We start from the raw sequence: 20,012 nt of genomic DNA, 5'->3' as shown, positions 1-20,012 counted from the left end.
CACACACACTTACCAATATTGGGGTGCTTGAGCAGACGACAAATCCTGGCCTCTCTCTCCAACTTCTGGTGATCTACAAGAGAAAATACACAAACATTTTTTCATTGGGGTTAGGTGACACTTTCCCTCAGATAAACAGGAGTGAACTTGCTGCAACTCCTGCCTCTGCATTCCTGTGCTTTTGCTCATAAAGACCTGCTCGGTGACTTCCTCATTCCATTCCTGTAATGCCTTACAGCCAGGGACGCCACAGAGGCGACTAAAACAAGCCCAGACAGCCCAGGTAGTGTCCGTGCTGGAGCGCTCAGAAAGGGTCATCTGGCTGCGGTGTGATCTCCCACCACAGTGAGACACTGCCCTTGTGGACAGTTCAACAGCCTAAGCCTTTTAAATAGATACACAAGTGAGTGAGGTTTCGGTTATTCCGCAAAAATACACTTGAAGGCAGCGAGATCGGAGGCGCCTCCCCCGACACCTTGCTTAGTTGACATTATAAGCAAGGTTGTTAGGATACATATATGTGTAAATGTGTTTGCATGTATTCATGGACTGTATGCATGTGAGTGAGCGATGCCAAAAAGCTGCATCTCTCTGCCCTTTCAACAAAGCCTGACCAACACATTACTGTGTCCTTTTCTTGAGCCAATATCATTTGTTCTATAAACGGTTTTCATCAAACGTGAACTTCCCCAAGACCTCAACGTTCTCTGCACCCAATCTTATGCCCAAGACCACATAATCCTACACGGAGCAACAAAATCAATTTTTGTTAGACGGCTTTCAATTCTGTATCTCAAAGCAGGCATGATTTGACTATCTTGCAAATCCAGGGCCGCACCAATCTGATCGTTGTGACTGTTGTAATCCCGGCTGCTTGAGACAGATGTGATCACAGAGCCCTGCCTCTGAACTCTCCAATCGCAGATCATTTTACAAAAAATACAAATCTAATCCCAATCACACCAATCAGATGCGCTTTTACGAGGCGGTAATCTCGGTCGCCGGGCGGACTCCGGCTCGCTCCAATTTCTTCCAGTCACCTTTCTCCACCCCCCACGCTGCCTGTCCTAATCTGTGACGTAACAGGATTCAGAGTGCTCAATGCTCACTCATCCTTTCTACCAGGGCATGAGACACTCGCAAGCACACTCTCTTCTCAGGTCGCTCTATAGCTTGTCGAGGTCAGAACTCAAACCAGGCAGCAGTAAAACGGCTATATGCCAGTACCGACATCCAACTGATAAGACACACGCACCTGGTCAAGATGGGAGAGAATTCTAATCAAAATGACAGGCACACCATCGCTTTCCCTTTCTTACACACATGGAAAAAGAAGAATAGGTGTTGTGCGATTCGCCCTGGAGCTGACCCATTTCTCTCCAACCCCCAGACGAGAGCAAGAGATGCCGTCAAGCCAGGGAAACGGGGGCAGTGGCAGCTATTTTCAATGCCATAAATCCCCCCCCCCCCCACCACCACCACCACCTCCATCCCTGTCAGCATGATGGAATTAGCACATCTGGTTCTCCCGCCCCCATCCAGGTCCATCTCCTCCCTGCTCAAGGCTTTTAGAGGCGGTCAGATGACCGAGTGGTTAGGTAGTCGGGCTATTAATCAGAAGGTTGTTGGTTCGATTCCCGGTCGTGCCAAATGACGTTGTGTCCTTGGGCAAGGCACTTCACCCAACTTGCTTCGGGGAGAATGTCCCTGTACTTACTGTAAGTCGCTCTGGATAAGAGCGTCTGCTAAATGACTAAAAGTAAAAAGTAAAGTAGAGGCTCAGTTATGGCCCTCTCCTTCCAATTTTCGCTTTTTCTGCATCCCTCGCTCTCCTCGTCTATCTGACTAAAGGCTCATTCAGGCAGAGGACCTTTAACCCAGGTGTTGTCATTAAAAGGGCATTTTTATCGTCATGGTGATTGTTAAGGGGACGAAAAATAGGTTTTAAGGGTTCTGCATGTTTGGAAAGGGCCCAGAAAAGGGAAGAAAAGTTCCTCCCCCTCTCTAACACGGTAGACTGATTTAAATAGGAAGCCAATTATTTTTCCCCAGACGGTGCAATCATAAATAAATAAAGAAACAAGAAAAAAATGAACATCTGACCAGCAGCCAAATGGCTAGCGATGAAGAGTGAGAGAGAAACAAACCTACAGGAAAAAAAGGAAGCCGGTAGCTACAGTACCTGCGGTCACCTTGAGACAGGGTAGACAGGCTACCTGCGGTCACCTTGAGACAGGGTAGACAGGCTACCTGCGGTCACCTTGAGACAGGGTAGACAGGCTACCTGCGGTCACCTTGAGACAGGGTAGACAGGCTACCTGCGGTCACCTTGAGACAGGGTAGACAGGCTACCTGCGGTCACCTTGAGACAGGGTAGACAGGCTACCTGCGGTCACCTTGAGACAGGGTAGACAGGCTACCTGCGGTCACCTTGAGACAGGGTAGACAGGCTACCTGCGGTCACCTTGAGACAGGGTAGACAGGCTACCTGCGGTCACCTTGAGACAGTTCAAGTTCAAGTTCAAGTCTTTTATTTGTCAGGTGCACAGAGCAACACAAGGTTAGACTGGGCACTGAAATTCTTAAGACAAGACAACGCAAGCACTTGGCATAACATAACATATAAGTACACAGAACAAATTTACATCTATGCTGAGCTTAGATAAGTGAACTTCCTAAATATACAGATAGCAATAAATAAACGACTATACTAACCCTAACACTAAAACTTCCTAAATTACAGATAACAATAAATAGTACGCTATACTAACCCTAATACACAAAAAAAAAAAAAAAAAAAAAAACCTGTTACAACCCTATAAACTAATCTAACCTAAATGGAGTACAGTGCAGTAGTGCAAATTTACAGATCAGTGACTTTGTCAATGACCAAACAGGAGCCTGGTGGCGAGGTACAGTAGTGCAATGTTACTGAAAGAGCAACCAGTAGCTGAAAGTGACAGTGTATAAGTGACTAGTGTGCAGTAAAAATGTCCATATCAGTGTCCATTGAGAAGCCTGATGACCCTTGGGTAGAAACTGTTGTCCAGTCTGCGTGTGCGCGACCGGATGCTGCGGTAACGCCTGCCAGAAGGCAACGGGGTAAAGAGACTGAAGGATGGGTGGGAACAGTCTCTTAGAATCCTGCTGGCTTTCCTAAGGCAACGTGTGTGGTAGGTGTCCTGTAGGGCTGGGAGCTTCCTGCCGATGATGAACTCAGCAGAACGGACCACACTTCGTAGGGCCTTGCGGTCCCGGTCTGTGCAGCTCCCATACCACACTGTGATACAACCAGTCAGAATGCTTTCTATAGTGCATCTGTAAAAGTTAGTAAGGATGACTGAGTCCATACCAAACTTCTTCAGTCTCCTCAGGAAGAAGAGGCGCTTACGGGCCGTTTTGACCACCTTGTCCGTGTGAACAGACCAGGTGAGGTCATTGCTGATGTTCACCCCGAGGAACTTGAAGCAGCTGACCTTCTCCACTTCCGATCCATTGATGAATAGGGGTGCATGCTCCTCCTCCTGCCGCCTCCTAAAGTCCACAATCATCTCCTTGGTCTTGCTGATGTTAAGAGAGGTTGTTGTCCTGACACCATGATGTCAGGGTGTCAACCTCCTCTCTGTAGGCTGACTCGTCACTGTCAGAGATGAGGCCCACGATGGTTGTGTCGTCAGCAAACTTAACGAGGAGGTTGGAGCTGTGCGTAGCCGCACAGTCGTGGGTGAACAAGGAGAACAGGAGAGGGCTGAGCACACAGCCCTGGGGGGTGCCTGTGTTGGTGATCAGTACAGATGAAGTGCGGTCACCGATTCTCACCACCTGTGGCCTCCCCGTCAGGAAGTGGAAGATCCACTTGCAGAGGGAGGTGCTTAGTCCCAGGTCCACAAGCTTGGAGACCAGTCTGGAGGGGATGATGGTGTTGAATGCAGAGCTGTAGTCAATGAACAGCATCCTCACATATGTATTCCCCTTGTCCAGGTGGGAGAGAGCGGTGTGCATGGTCAGAGCGATGGCATCGTCTGTAGACCTATTGGACCGGTATGCAAACTGCATAGGGTCCAGTGTGGGGGGCAGCGAGGAGCAGATGAATGATTTGACTAGCCGCTCGAAGCACTTCATGATGATAGAGGTCAGTGCTATTGGGCGATAGTCATTCAGACATGTGACCTTGGTGTTCTTGGGCACAGGGATGATGGTGGTCCTCTTGAAGCAGGTGGGGAGTACAGACAGGTTAAGGGAGAGGTTGAAGATGTCACTGAAGACCCCTGCCAGCTGGTCAGCGCAGCCCCTAAGGGCCCTACCTGATATGCCGTCTGGGCCAGGTGCCTTGCGAGGGTTGATCTTCTTAAAGCATAGCCTCACCTCAGCTACAGTTAGTGTAGGCACACCACTGGCTTGGCCTTCAGGTAGCTCCACTGCAGGGGGTTCACTGTCCCTCTCAAAGCGAGCGTAGAAGGAGTTCAGCTCGTCTGGCAGTAGGACAGAAGACTGGGTCTCATTGTAGCCTCTCCCTTTGTATTCTGTAATGGCTTTAAGTCCACTCCACATGCGCCTGGGGTCAGAGCCATGGTAGCTGGACTCCACCTTGGTCCTGTAGGCCCTTTTCGCTGCTTTGATGGCCTTCAGAAGGTCGTATCTGGCCTTCCTGTACTCATCAGGGTCCCCAGAATTAAAGGCGACAGTACGGGCTCTCAGCTTGGCCCGGACCGCGGCATCAACCCAGGGCTTCTGATTTGGGAAAGACCGGACAACCTTCTTGGGGACAACGTCATCAATGCAGTGCTGGATGTAGCTGGAGACAGTGTCTGAGTATTCGTTAATGTCCCCATCTGCTGCGTCCCTGAACATCAGCCAGTCAGTGGTGTCAAAGCAGTCCTGGAGGGTCGCCACACACTCGTCACTCCATAGATGAACTGACCTCTCAACCGGTCTGACCTGTTTGAGCTTTTGTTCATATGCGGGGAGAAGAAGAATGGAGGTGTGATCAGCCTTCCCAAAGGCAGGGCGGGGGAGGGGTTTGTAACTGCCCTTGAATGTTGTATAACAATGGTCAAGGATCTGGTCTCCACGTGTGAAGAAGTCAATGTGCTGATAGTATTTGGGCAGGACTGTCTTCATGTTAGCTCTGTTGAAATCACCAACAACAATGAAGGCTGCCTCTGGGTGCACATTTTCCAGACCATTGATAATCCCATACAGTTCATCCAAAGCAGCGGCCTTGTCTACCTGGGGGGGGATGTAGACTGCACTCATGACGACCGCAGTGAATTCCCGAGGTAGATAGAAGGGTCTGATTTTTACAGTTAGCAGCTCAAGGACCGGAGAGCAGTGAGATGCTAATACCGCTACATCCGTAGCCCAGAGAGAGTTAACCATAACACAGACCCCTCCGCCCCTGCACTTCCCTGAGTCAGCTGTTCTGTCCTGGCGGTATATGGTGAATCCCGACGGGGTAACCGCTGCGTCGGAGATCTCCGGAGACAGCCAGGTCTCAACGAACGCCAGTACACAGCAGTTCCTGATGTCCCGTTGGAATTTGACACGAGCGTTAAGTTCATCCATTTTGTTGTCGATGGACTGAACGTTAGCTAGTAAGATGGTTGGAAGAGCAGGTTTGAAGCATCGTTTCCGAGTTCGAACAAGGACTCCAGCACGCCGGCCACGTTTCTTCTTTCTCCGTCTAGCGGGTAAACAGAACGGCGAAACAGCAAAGGGCCAGCTGCAGTCCGAGCTCGCACTCCGAGAAGTGGAATTAAAGTTCGTAAAATGATCCTTGCCAAGTGACAACTTAATGTCCAGAAAGAAGAAGACAGGGTAGACAGGCTACCTGCGGTCACCTTGAGACAGGGTAGACAGGCTACCTGCGGTCACCTTGAGACAGGGTAGACAGGCTACCTGCGGTCACCTTGAGACAGGGTAGACAGGCTACCTGCGGTCACCTTGAGACAGGGTAGACAGGCTACCTGCGGTCACCTTGAGACAGGGTAGACAGGCTACCTGCGGTCACCCTGGAAGGGGAGACCATCAAAAGCATTTCACAAGCAGACACGCACAACATTTTGTTGGGGGAAAACTTCCCTATGAAATCAGGCGCGAAAGAGAGAAGGAAACAGCTTGAACTAGTGGCCGTGCTGTAGGCCGGCCCCGGAAACTCCCGACAGGGCGTTTATGAGAACTGGCATATCCCCCACGCCCCTCCCCCACCCCAGCACCCACACTTAGCCCAAAGTGGAGGGTACAGGGAGGGCCACACACCTGGCCATTACCTCATGAATACGGTAATGACTCCATGACTTAGGGTTTCTATGGCGATGTGCCATTTATCTCTGTGAGAGATGTGGCGGAGGTGGAGATGTTCTCTGCAGCTCTGCTTCTAACACACACACACACACAATGCTGCTCACTGATGCAGACATCCAGCGCTCAGGAGACGAGAAGAGGCCAGCGACATGACGGGATGAGAGGAGTCAGACATGTCACAACATTAAGGAGATACATGGAGCACATCTCAACATGGGCGAGCCAAGTCTGAGAAGGCTGTGCGTGTGTGTGTGGATTCTGTAGCTGTAATCCATAGCTTGACATTGTGAGGGAGGGCATAACCAAGCGTGAAAACACCCAAGTGTTTCACCAAACACTGGAGCTGGATGTAAATGGGGGGTAATTCTATACAAGGCTCTGCCTAGCATACTACACCACATGCTTCAGTGCCTGGTTCTGAGTTTTGAAAACTATTTAGTAAATAAAAAGGAGAGAGAGAGAGTGATTGTGACTGACAGATACAGACAGAAAGATAGAGACAAAGAAACAGAGTGAGGGAGAGAGGGAAAGATAGAGTGACAGAGAAAACGAAAAGGAGAGAGAATCAGCAAGAGAAGAGAAAGTCAAAGTAGAGAAACTAGAAGGGAGGGATCGTTGACAGAGCAGCACAGCAAAAAATGGCTGTGAAGGTGACATGAGAAGCATTGCATATACAGGCCCGACATTGCTACTTTACAATGCTGAATATTTAACATGCAATACAGCCTTGGGTGAGTTAATATCAATTCATGACCTCACGGTAGAGCCAGGCGCTGAGCTGGTACTGTGGTGGCAGTATTATTCACTGGTGGCCAGAAGGGAGAATAGAGAGAGTGAATATGCAAAACAATACGTCAAGCTGTTTACGCCAAGATGAGTTACGATAAGACTTTACATAACAAACAAATATATTTGTGGTTCAGAGCGAGGGAGAGAGGGATGGAGGGAGAGAGGGATGGAGGGAGGGAGAGAGGAAGAGAAAAGGTGCAGAAGGACAGGTGCAGAAGAACAGTCCATCCTTCATCCCTCTCACCATCAGACTACACCTGTCCATCCTTCACTTTGAGGCCCTCAGGCTCTGAACACTAAGCTGTCATCTGCTACACACACACACACACACACACACACGGAAAGAGGGAGAAAGGGAGATAAATAGATACAGAGAGAGAGACGCACACAGAGGTTGTTGGGTGAGAATGAGATGAGAGACCAAAATCCCCTCAGTCTAAAATTAAACAGAAACAAAGGGTAAGGACATACACCAACACGAGACAACCAGCCATTAGAGTGTCCATTTGTCAAGCCCTGTAGCTAGAGCCTCTTCTCAGGAAACCACACAACAACAACCAGATCAGAAGACTAGACCCAAACTAAAACAAAACTCACCAGGGGAACAAGAACTAAAGTAAACATTCCATGAATTATTTTTTCCATTCAAATAATGTTCTCTCAATAGGCCAACTCCTCAGTTTTAATTGAACCACCATAGAGAAACCCATGTTAATCAGCATCCAACCCTTAAAGTACATAATGTGTCTTTGTTTTTTGTTTTATTGGTATACAGTTCAGCAGTTGTAAACCCAAACTGCCAGTTGGAGGTGGTGTGAAAACAGTGTGACACCTTTACACTTCCAGTCAGCAGGTGGTCACCGACGGTTACCCACGAACCTGCAGGTTTCCTCTGCACCCCGGGCTGGTGTGAAGGCAGAGCACGGCAACCAACGCTGGCTCTCTGCACGTAGGTAACCAGCCCCAGCCTTGCAGAGCCGTGTCAATGTGGCCTGCCTGCTTGCATTAGGCTTCATGTGTTCACGCCGCACCAGCCATCTCCAGCACAGAGGCTCCAACAGAGAGGGTGGGTGAGACGTAGTGGACAGGAGAGTCCTGTCTGCCAGACTGATGCTGCTGTGGATGGGGAGGAATTCTCTAGTGGGACTCCAGGGTGCAGTGGTGTGGGGCTAGCCAGCTGGTCCTGTCTCACATTCTCTCTCACACACACACACACACACACACACGCGCATACACTTCCTGTTCACAAAGGGGTCTACTGAACCTCCTCCTGCTGCGCAGTGGGACCATACGGTCTCCACCCTACTTAACCCCATTTAGCACCATTAAAGCATCAACTCCAGTACCCACAAGTCCCTTGACATCACATAATGAACCACCTCAGCTCCCTCATCGTCCAAATGCACATCATGAACCACAGAACCCACAATTCACCCATGCACACTTGCATATGAACTCAAAACTGACAATGGAAAAATGTGAGCAATTAATCACGACTGGACAGGCCCTCAGCCCCCTCTTTCTGCCTAGCCAGGTCAGTCCTTGAGGCCCACGCTACATGATGGCAGACAGGTCTGTAAGGAGGTACGGCTGAGATGTCACTGGTGCCAGCAGTGGGGTTTTGAAGGAGGCAAATGGCACATGGGTCTGCGTTGACAGGGTGTGTGTGTGTGTGTGTGTGAGTGTGTGTGTGTGTGTGTGTGTAGATGTGTGTGTTATAGCAGCGCCAGGCAGTGTGTGCAGTCCCCTGATTTTGTTCCTTGAATCATGACCGTGTGCCGTGTTATTCCTCACTACCAGGCTGGGACAGTGAGAGAGTTATACGGTAATATGGTCGTAATGACTGTCATGTTAATAAAGCTGACTTGAATCAAGGTACTTTGTACAGAAGGGCTAGTAGAAAAACAACAACACCCACAATTCCTCAGGGGGCTCGCGACAGAGCCTCACAAAGAGAAAGCTTCCCTTTTTCATGAGTACTTTCATTCTTCTTGTCTGCAAAGACTTGTCCGTCAAATATCGTAGAAGGAAACACACAGACATTCCCACACAGACCTGACACGTTTAGAGTCCTGGAAATCCGGGTGTTCTACATCTCCAGACTCCTGAGGAGCAGAGACACTGTCAACACCCTGCGAAACGCAGATAAACTCCCATCCTCCATGACAGCTACTACCATCATTGTCATCACACTCTTGGTGAAATGTGGTACCCAAAGCAGACAGCTTCCAACTCCCCAATCCCCCAGCTCTCCAACATAGACAAGGGGACGTGACTTTTAGGCCAGCTCTCACATCATCGCCAACTGGCCTTTAAAAGGGCACTTAGCGACTCCAAGCGAGGCAACCAGTGATTGTTGTTAAAGAGCATACACAGCTGTGCTACTCTCTGTGGCTCAGTAGGTCATCATTGGCAGAGCGAGAGTCAATGCCTCTCACCTACTCAAACTTTGTTCCTGCAGGCTTCCCCCCCCTCCCCCCCCCCTCCCCCCCCTTCCAGCATTTCTCTAGAGGCTGTCAATAACAGATCCTCCAGAGAGATGGAGGGAGAGGGGAAAGAGAGAGAGAACCAGGGAGGGTTTCAGGGCGGCCTGAGTGGATCGATTGCTCATACAGGGATCAGCATGAGTATTGATCTGAATTAGGCTTTGAAGAATGCACAGTCGTGAACCGAGTTATGAGATGATCAATGTCTTCGGAAAAGACACAGGGAGAGGGTGGCTTGTTTACCCGGTGTTTTTCACTGGCACCAAACGCATACATACACACTCACAAACGCCTACACACACACTCACTATGACATTTCTCTCAATGGAACAAGGGTGCCATAGCTGTGTGACACCTGGGCCTGGCCATTTAGATAAGGACAGTGCTGAAGTTATGTAGCAGGAGGGAGGGATGGGGGGGGGGGGTGAGGAAAGAGGCAGGGGAAAAGGTAAACGATGGACTTGCAGGGGCTACAAACATCGATGAATATTTTGAGGGGGTTGGTGCCAGAGATGCAGGAATGAAAAGGTGGAAGGAGGGATAATCAGGGATTTAGTTGAGGTGAGAGCGGTGTGTGTGTGTGTGTCGTCTGGCGCGCCTGGACAAGCAAGCAGAGTTCATCCTGCTTTCTGGCTGAAGGATCTGTCTGCATCTTGTCTGCAACGGAAGAGGGGGAGAGAGAGATACGCGTGTTCGAAGTCTCTATTTTAGATGCTCACATTGTACTGCTTATCTCAATTTTCTTTCCAAGGGCACCCTTGCTCCGCTGCCTCCCCTTTCATGTTACATGTCTTTCACTGTTTTTCAAGTTTTTCATGTTTGTGCAGTTCTCCAGCAGGCTTGGAGGCTGGACCCAGCCATGTGAAAGCTGGCTGGACTCAGCTCTCCTCTCAAGGATACCGAAGCATGGAATCCCTGTCTCTCTGCCTGCCAGTCTGTCTCTCTCTCTCTCTCTCTCTGTCTCTCGACCTGACAGTCTCTCTGCCTGTCCATCTCTTTGCGTCTGTCAATGACTCTCCATTCTGTCCCGTCATCTGTCTGTCGCCACGTCTGTTTGCCAGCTCTGCCAAAATCTCGCTGTCCAGCCCGTGTCCCTGCCAAACTCCTGCACCGTCTGCCAGCTTTCAATTCTGACTACCTGTCTGTCTGTCAGTCCACCTGGCTGTCACATCTCAGTTGAGATGATCAAGCTGTTGTTTTTTTCTCCCTCGACCCGGCTATTCTTGTATCCCTCCCTGCCTCCGCGTCACCGCACGCAAATATCCTCTGGGCCATTCAAATAGGTGCAGGCTTCAAGCCTTGCATTGTTTAAGGCGTCAAAGCTCCAAGGGGGCATTTAAAATAGCGGGATGGAGTTCAGGCAGTTTAATAAAAAGAGAACAGAGAGAGTCAAATCGAGAGGGATGAGAGAGAGAGAGAGAGAGAGAGAGAGGTAGTGTCTGAGGGCGCGGGTCAGGAGGGAAGGGGAGAGGTGGAGGCAGGGGAGAGAAAGAATGCGAAAGAGCCAGAGCAAGAGAGAGAAAGCCATGGGAGAGTAGGAGAAAAGGGGGCGAACATTGGACGTGCAGAGACCTCAACCTGCCCAGTAATTAGACTGAAAGCATTTCCGCCCTCATGAGTGCGAGAGGCCCTGGCTCCAGCCACTGTCAGCTGCAGTCCGGGGGGAAACGAGCTGTGTGAGACAAGAGAACGGCAGACGCTGCTGCTGCCACGAGACGTGGAAATAAGCCGTCAAGGAAAAATGACACCGAAAAATAATCCGGGTGGAAAGTCATGTTGTTGTGTATCGCCGCGGCTTGATCAAATTTAAACAAATGACTTATCAACGTCTTGGCTGCTCGCTGCAGGTCTGGAGAGCGGGGTGTGTGCGCACAGTGTTTGTTCGAGTTCCCTTGGGGAGCCTAGGTCACCTCCTAACACCCATTAGAGTTCATGTCTGAGTGATGAGGGCTGCCTTTCGGTGAGGTCATGTGTTGATGTAGGCAGGCCTGCTGGTCTACACTCGACTGTTGCATGTGTTGAAGGAGGCCGAGTCTCTCCTCTCTCTGGGGAAAACGAATGGAACCTCGGCGAAAAAGGGGTGGAAGGAGAAGGAAGGGTTGCGACCGGGGGTGACATCATCCTGATGGCTTACACATAGCCGTCTCCTTGGCAACAGAAAAGAAAGTTAGCTCGGACCCCTCAGCCTCTCTCTTTGCATTCTCCTTCTCCCCCCCCCTCCTCCTCCTTCTCCCCCCCCCCCTCCTCCTCTTTCTCCAGCCTCCTCCTCCTCCTCCTCCTTCCTCCCCCCCCCCCCTTTCCAACCTCTCTAAAACCCGTCTTGCTCCCAAACACCCCGCTCACTCCAGGGCTTGTGGCTTTTAGCTGAACTCTAAAGACGGAGAAGCCAGACGGGTTAAGTGCTCGACTTCTCTGACATCCCAAACACTCATGCAAAAAAAGATTCATAGCACAGTAAACACTTGGAGGGACGTTTAAACCCCCCCCCCCCCCACACACACACCAAAGAACGTGCTCATGGAAATGTGAAAGAATGCAGCACAGGGTCAAATCCAGAGCAGCTCCTCTGGACTATCACAGATTCCACTGCATCATGTTTTCTGCAGTTACAGCATAGAGCTGTGCCGAATATTACAGTAGGCCAAACCATGTTCCCTCTCTATCCCCTTCACCCCCCTCTCTTTTTCCCCTTCCAGTCTCTCTCTCTCTCTCTCTCTCTATCCATCTCTGAGCATGTCCAGACCCGATTTAGCTTACAGATGTAATGGACCTAAACACTGTGGGGCGGGCATCCCATCCTTCTCACACACAAACACGACTATCCTCCAGGCTTAGGAGGATTAAGGTTAACATTAAAAGCCTAGAGAGAGGATGAGGGGGGCATAGCTCAGCCTACCAGCACCCACCACCCTCATCCCACTCCCATAGGCTAGCCAACACACACACTTTCAACAAAACAACCATTTCATCCTGTAACTTGTAATAGTGACTTAATTATAGCCTTGGGGAACCAGACCTTAACAAGTTATCTTTGGTGTTCTCATTCCAGTGTTCCCGGCCTGACTTGATGAAAAATCATGTTATTGTGTGAGACGGCAGCAACATATTTCAGTGCCGAGAGGTTGAGCCAAAACATACCCAGAACTACAACAGCCCCCACGCATCAATCACTCTCTGGCTGTGCTCCTTAGACCTATGAGTGTGCGCGCACGAGCATGACTGCTACCACTAGTTGAGGCAATGGAACAACCTATATAACATCAACCAGCCCAGCAAACTCAACAGGAGTAACTAGCTGACCCTAACCCTTTTCACCGAGAAACACTTGCCTCATTTCTAAAGGACACCTGCGTCTGGGTGGACAAAAAGAGTTCATCATGTCTGCAGGAGCTAACACAATTAGCACAGGTGCCCCAGAGGCCACCAGGTAAATATCCCATGTCAGCAGGTAGTGTTATGTCTGCTCCGGTTCTTCTAGGTAATCCAGCACATTGTGTTACTGGAGACAACCCCCACTGACAGCCTCTCTCTCTCTCTCTCCTCCTTCTTTCCCTCCCTCTCCATCTCAAGACGTTTTTTTGGACAGCGTTCGGAGCTGCTCAGGATTGGATTACATCTTCTCCTCTGCTACATTAGACACGTATAAGATGTGTGGCCTGGGCGATCCGGAACAAGAATGACTCTGGGTTACCCAGCTTTCCCCAGTCTAACCAGGAATCCTTCGTCTCATAACGACCTGTCAATCTCTCCGACGGTCTTCTTCATTCGCAAAGCTGAATCACTAAGGCCGGTGGAGACCGGTGGGGGAAGCTCATCATGTATATATTTAACCATGATGACACCTGATTTCCACAGAAGGGGAACGTTGATGCGGAATATGCCAATCTCCATAATAATTCAGATCCCCCAAGAGCCTGTTTCAGTTTCAATGAGAACAAAACTAATCTCAATTCTGTAATGGAAAGGTCTATGGTTTGATACACTATATATGTTAGGTAAGACAAGGCCTCACAGTATGCTACCATATATGCTAGCACGTATAGGTCACCAGTAATCCTCCAACTGTACACAAAAGCTGGATATGGAGGGATTCCAAGGGTATTCAGTTCTTCAAAATCGGTGGGTCGCAGGCAGGGTCTGAGCCATTCGTGATTTCACTTCCTCCACCCCCCTCTCCAGGTCGCACACTACCACATGTCACTGTGACCTTTGACCTGGATGGGATCTCTAGGATCCACTCGGCGCAGTGGGTGACATGACACGTCTCTCTTTAACCCCCCGACCCCTGGTCCAGCAACTCAGCTCCCCCGCCTGTACCCTGCCTGACCTGGGGAGATGAATTCCTGGAGTTCCAGAGAGAGCTTCATGAAGTTACCCGTGATGCATTAGCCCTGCACTATCTCAGAGCATGAACTACCCCCTACACAGCATGGTTCAGACAAACATATTAAGTACAAATTGTGCCTTTTGTTGCAATTCTTATCATTGTTTTTTTAATCTTTGACTTGGAGCACACACAGATTGGTAACAAGTCCCAGACTCTACACCTGTTAGACACACACAAATCTAAAAGGCGTGGGAAGGCCTATGCTAGGTTCCGATTGGAGGACGCACCCTCAGTCTCTGCTAGTCTTTGCGCTTCTCTCCCACCTGACCAGATTGAGGAGAGCGGTCAAGGCTTTGGCTGTGTACACAGAACAGAGAGATTAGGGCTGCTGAGAGGGCTGATTAGCCCGTCTGTTTGCGAAGCCTGACCTGAGAAGTCCCTTTCATTTGCAATGGGTGACCACCAGAGACTGGGGGGGAGACCCAGTAGGGAACTCACTGGAAGGTGGGGAGAGAGAGATGGGTAGAGGAGTAAGATAAGGGAAAAGGAGAGAATGAAGAGAGAGAGAGAGAGAGAGAGAGAGAGAAAGAGAGAGAGAGAGACATAGACAGAAAGAAATACACACTTCCCCAGGGACAGTGAGAGCTCCAATTCCCAACACTAGCCCAGATGTCATTATCATGATATCACATGGAGGGTTGAGCACACGCCTCCACCGGAACCACACAACCTGGGTTAGTCTGACTCCAAGTCCTCTGCAGGGTCACTTCTCCTCCCCCGCCCCCCTTTCCTCCCTGTGTCTCACTTCATCCTCTCCCCTCTGGAGGCATGTTTGAAAGGGTGAGTCACTAATACCAGGAAACAGGGGTTTGCTTTATGAGTCAATCTGCTGGGAGCCGGGCTGATGCAGAGTGTGTCTGCAGAACCCGTTCCTTTAGTTTAGGCACTTTGAAGTGCTTGTGCTTTAGTCAAGAGACTGGAGAGAGGGAGTGCATTACAGGGTTTTATAAATATTTCAAACTGTTGACATTGTAGAAAGGATTAAGGTACCTAACGCACAAGACTAAAGACTTCCGTAGAAGTAGGTTAGACTCCTCTGACAACTGGTATTCATTCAGGCTTTGCGATGTGTGTGTTCCTTCTCATCTCTGTCTAAGAGGTTTCAGCGAAGTGGAGCTTTTCAAAAAAAGCCCCAGAGACAAGTCATATTTGCTTATGCGTTTCAAAGAGAGTGAAACAAGGCAGTCCTAACCAGCAGGAGACATTATCTGTTGCCAAACCAAGAAGAGACCATTCCACTAATCAGATTCACTGTGGGATTAGAGATGTGAAAGTGATCGCCGGAGGGAGGAAGAGAAATGGGAAAGAGAGAGCCAGAAAGAAGGAGGAGATGAAACAGAAAGCAGACACACAGCACATGTTCACCTTTGACTCTGGAGTGAGGCTGTAAAGCAGGCTGTAAAGCATAGGGAAGATATGCCAGAAAGAGAACATTTGACATTGCTCCTGTGCAGACTGAAAGTGTCGAGTCTCTTAAACTCAGTGACGGACAGAGAGACTTGTGTGATACGATTGGTTTTGACGATAGCAACCCAGTGTGTGTGCGTGCATGTTTGTGTGTAAAACCCAACCCAGTCACGCAGCCAAATTATGAATGTAATCTAATCTGCTGGAGGCGGGAATTACAACACTGTAATCCCCTGCTCTCTGCCATCTGGGACAGAGAACAAGCAGAGAGGGAGCATCTGGGGGTCAGACTGACACTGTGTGTGTGTGTGTGTGTCAGCACGAGACTAGGATTACAGAGTGGGATTACATATGATAAAAATCTGAACACTTCTGGCACCTCTGGCCAAGCGGAGTGGCCTCCAATTAAGGCTGTCCTTTAGTCTAACGCACCTTTATATGTTCTTCTAATCTAGTCTGTCCATCGTACTGAGAGGAATTATCATACCAATACAATTTCAAAACTCCCTAAAGGCTAGCAAAAATAACTGAACTGGTGAGATAGAAAAGGCTGAATGTTGATTTGTGCCTTCACAGGATACACAAGCTGAATAATTAGCTTGCATTTGCCATGGCTTTCTGGTTCCTGTTTTGGTGACATGTGTCACCAAAGAAGCCAACTCTCCATAATAGAAATGACAAAGACCTAATCAAAAGTGACATGAGGTCTCATTCACACATTCGTGCGCACATACACACACTCCTGGCTTTCAGCAGATGTGAGTCACCTTCAAGTGAAGGGAGTTCATCACAACAGCAGGCTACAAAACCTCATTAGCTCTAATTACTCAGACCGTGAGCCATCGAGTTGCCTTAAAACACAATGGGGAAAAAATATTTCCCCCCCTCTGTGATCTGAGAACTTAATTGTACCTTATATTTCAATGAGTCATCCTGCTCCCACTTTACATGGGTCTTTTGTCCAAACCAGCAGTGTTAGTACTCTCCCTTTGTTTGGTGGCTGTTTGGAAAAAGGATATTCAAAGTGAAAATTTCCATCGATGGAGGGAGACAGTGGAGCATTCAAGGCCGTCTCCGACCACACTGTGAAGGGACATTTGCATCCTGAGAATACCCACAGCACTGGACACGATGGTCACACTCAGGAGATAGGAAGAGGATTGTAGCTGTAACTGCTAACATGCTTTTTTCTGTTGGTTTTCTTGTATCTTTCCTGAGGCCAAAGCAGTCTGTTTTATTGTATCTTTTCTTCTTTTGGCTGGTTGCTGTGAGACTCTACTGGCTAGCCAGTGGCCAAATGATGACGGGTGACAAAGAGTTTAACCCAATAACCCACTGAGGCTTTCAGACGTTTCAAAAGATGAGGGCTGCCGGCAGCAGTTTGACATTTCTAGATGTACCAAATGCCATCTTGGGTTAGATGTTAGAAGTGGTCAGAATCAGATAAGTTCAGGAAAATTGTGTGTGTGGTGTGTATGTGAGTGTGTGCGTGTGGAGCGCGGGGGGGGGGGGGGTGATATATCATAGAGTGCTCTATGATATAACCATTAGCAAAGGATTTCCTTTTTCACTGCAGCTTTTCAATACATCTTGGCATTTGATCATTGAACTGTGACGACTGAGCCTGTGAGGTTTCTCTGGCCTGAGCACGGAGCTAACCAGCTACTGTCTGAGCACGGAGCTAACCAGCTACTGTCTGGAGGGGGCCCTTCCCCTGGCTCCACCTCGGCACGCTAACTTTAATAAGATACGGACGAGGACAGAGCAGGGGAAGAACCTATTTCAGAGAAGCAGCAGGAGATGAGGGATGAGAAGAGAAAAGCCTAAAAATGAAAAAGGGTGTAAAAAAAAAAGAAAATGGAATAAAAGGGTGTAATAAAAATAAGCGAGTGATAAAACAGGAATGATAGGTGTTATCCACTTTTCACTGATAAAATGTTGAAGGAGATAGGTTTCGGAGGAATAGGAAAGACAAAGTCATCTGGTTTATCATCACGAACCAATTGTAAAACCAATGACTCAACATTGGAAACGTCACACATCACTGATTAATTTGGTGTTATCCACAGGTTCAATACACAAGATCCTACATCCAAACACCTTATTTAGGTTCTAGAGGCCTAGTCTCTCCAACAACTGGAAAACAATGCTGACTGCCTGTTTTGCTAACTGGATAAGGCAGGATGTCGGCTGCGAGATAAACAAAGCAAGATACGCTCCCCAGCCACACAGCTGCTGTGCCGTATGCGTTTCTGCCGTCCACAATTCGGATCTGGGAATGTCACAATGACGACAGTGCATCTTTTGGAACGGGGTGCTTAGAAGAACTGTTTCATGTAAATGGTTTCAACCAGCGTCGTCATGTTTCTACAGTTCGAGCTGTGGTCAGTGACCCCATGGTAAGGACACCGGACTGCGGTGGCTAGCGTGGCATTAATAAGGAGGAGGTTGTAGCTAAGCTAATTTGGATCTAAAAGGGATTATCTTAGCCCGTCTTATCTACTGTACCACGAGTACCTGGTACCTAGAAGACGGTCTATAAAAGTTAATGAGTGATAGGTCTTGCTTGCATACACAAACGGCCCCAGGATTAAGAATGATGAAATGGATAGAACAGGTGAGCATTGTGATATGAGTCCTGTGAACTGTCTTCTACAGGGACAAGCAAACATGAAAGGTAAACACACACAATCTAGTGCGATAAAACCAAAACATAGCTTTTGTGGACCTCCGATAATTCCATTTTGCCCGAGGGTTGACAGAGCTAGCGATTGAGGGCGGGGGTTACAATCACAATGCAATTTTCTTTTTCTCCTGTTCAGGGTTAGACAGGAGCGGAGACGTCCATGACACTGACAGCTCAGTTAAGCTGACCGACACACACACACACACACACACAGATGATCATTTGCCATTTTTAAACAGTACAGGTACATTGGAATTCTTTGGTCCTCCTCCTTGACATTTTTCTAGCGGTGTATTTTAAACCTATAATACACTCCCCGTCCCTCCCTCGTCAGCATCTCTCTCTCTCTCCCTCCCTCCGGCTCACTCTTTGTCTTTGAGACAATTGGGCGCCTTTTCCATCATTAGGCCTAACTAATCTCTCCACAATTTTTTATTGCTCCCTTTCTCAGACCTTCGCATCCAAACGTCAATACTCTGCAGTTGAAGCACCACAATCAGAGCCTTGCTGTGCCCTGAGTGCTGTATTGACCTCCTCCCCCCTCCGTGGCTATACACTGGTTTCATAGGGCCTGGGCTCATTTGAGATCCCGTCTACAGGAGAGCAAGCACTCAGACTTCCCCTCGCACACTTTCTTTCATTTCATCCCGGTCTCGAGCTCCTTTCATCTCTCTGTCAATCGCTCCCATCTACCTGTGGGCTCACTTTCAGATGGATGTCTGTGCCCGTTCGCTGTTCCTTACCTCTCCCTATTTGTTAGACTGTTTTTTCCGCCTTTTCCTTTAATCAGTGATCATGTCTGCCGTCGGAATACGAGCGCACAAGGATGTCAGTCCTTCTCTCCCCCACCTCTCTCAGTCTGTCTCTCTCCCCCTCTCCATCCTCCTCTCTCCCTCCCACCATCTCCATCTCTCTTTCATATAATCAGCACAGTCTAGGGCATGCATCCCATTCCTCCACATCCCCATGGAGACACCGACAGACTCTATGCAGGGTATTGTAATCATTGTAATCAGTGGGCCAATTCAAAAGAAAAAGAACGAAATGTGATCTAAACCAGGTAGGTGGCATGTCTCCTGGCAGACGGTTACGCGTGAGGAAGACTAGTCACCGGCACTCTCTCTGGGGAAGTCACCGGTGTGACTGAACCGCCTCGCGCACGCCCACGCCGCAATCAGGCGGCGAGAGAGAGACAAAGTGAGAAAGGAGAGAAAATGGAACACTAAGAAACGGCACCGCCTGCCGCGAGTTTCTCCCCGCACCTCGACAAGGCCGAGCGTTGGCATGCGGCGTGTACCGTTGGCGTGGCGCGAACACCACAGCGCGCGGCTTTAATGGCAGGTTAGTACGACCTCCCTGTCGCCCCCACCCTGATCGATCTGTAGTTAGAAGCCTTAATTAGACACATGTGGGAAGATAACTACCGAGGGGCAGCGCTACGGGGGAGGGGTCCACCAAGTAGGAGGGGAGGGGGGTCCGTCATTGCCGTCAACGTTGCCAAGATGTTCTGTGAAAGTCGTGCTAATGATCCTGAGGGAACCCAAGAGAGGAGGGAAAGACCCAGAGAACTGTCATTTAGCTAATGTGGCGGGGGGTAGCTAATGGTCTCCTCTGATCTACCGTCTATATATTGCTTCTCAGGTCTTGCATGCCAGCTACTGTACCCAAATGTCCTGACCCCAACGGGATTGCATGTTTGGCAGCATATGTAGTGCGTGTGGCTCATGCATTTCAAATGTTAACACGAGTAGGATTGTCAAGTCACAATGCCCGGATGAGCCCGTGATAAGGTTTGTTGGAAGGTTATTAAGCTTCAGAGCTGTTGGTTTCCTATAGGTCACCGGCGCACACACACACACAGCCCTTCTCCTCCCTCCTAGCTTCCTAGGGAAGGAGAGGAACGCTATTTAGGGGTCAGGGGTCACAGCAACAACAACAAAAGATTTCCATATCC

The 20,012-nt window shown here is 49.1% G+C and overlaps 1 protein-coding gene across 11 annotated transcripts in view; it reads right to left on the bottom strand.

Moving 5' to 3' along the window:
- The window catches only part of camk2d1 (calcium/calmodulin-dependent protein kinase (CaM kinase) II delta 1), a 51,758-nt gene that overhangs the window by 24,866 nt on the left and 6,880 nt on the right, over positions 1–20,012 (bottom strand). For all 11 annotated transcript variants that reach the window (XM_047049198.1, XM_047049200.1, XM_047049199.1 and 8 more), the window contains exon 3: positions 14–73. In XM_047049198.1, coding sequence (XP_046905154.1) covers positions 14–73 — 60 coding nt within the window. The remainder of the gene's footprint in view (positions 1–13; positions 74–20,012) is intronic.

This window comes from Hypomesus transpacificus, chromosome 25 (assembly GCF_021917145.1).
Source record: "Hypomesus transpacificus isolate Combined female chromosome 25, fHypTra1, whole genome shotgun sequence".
NCBI lineage: Eukaryota > Metazoa > Chordata > Actinopteri > Osmeriformes > Osmeridae > Hypomesus > Hypomesus transpacificus.
Note: the sequence above shows the minus strand (reverse complement) of the source record. Positions and strands in the feature narration are given on the sequence as shown.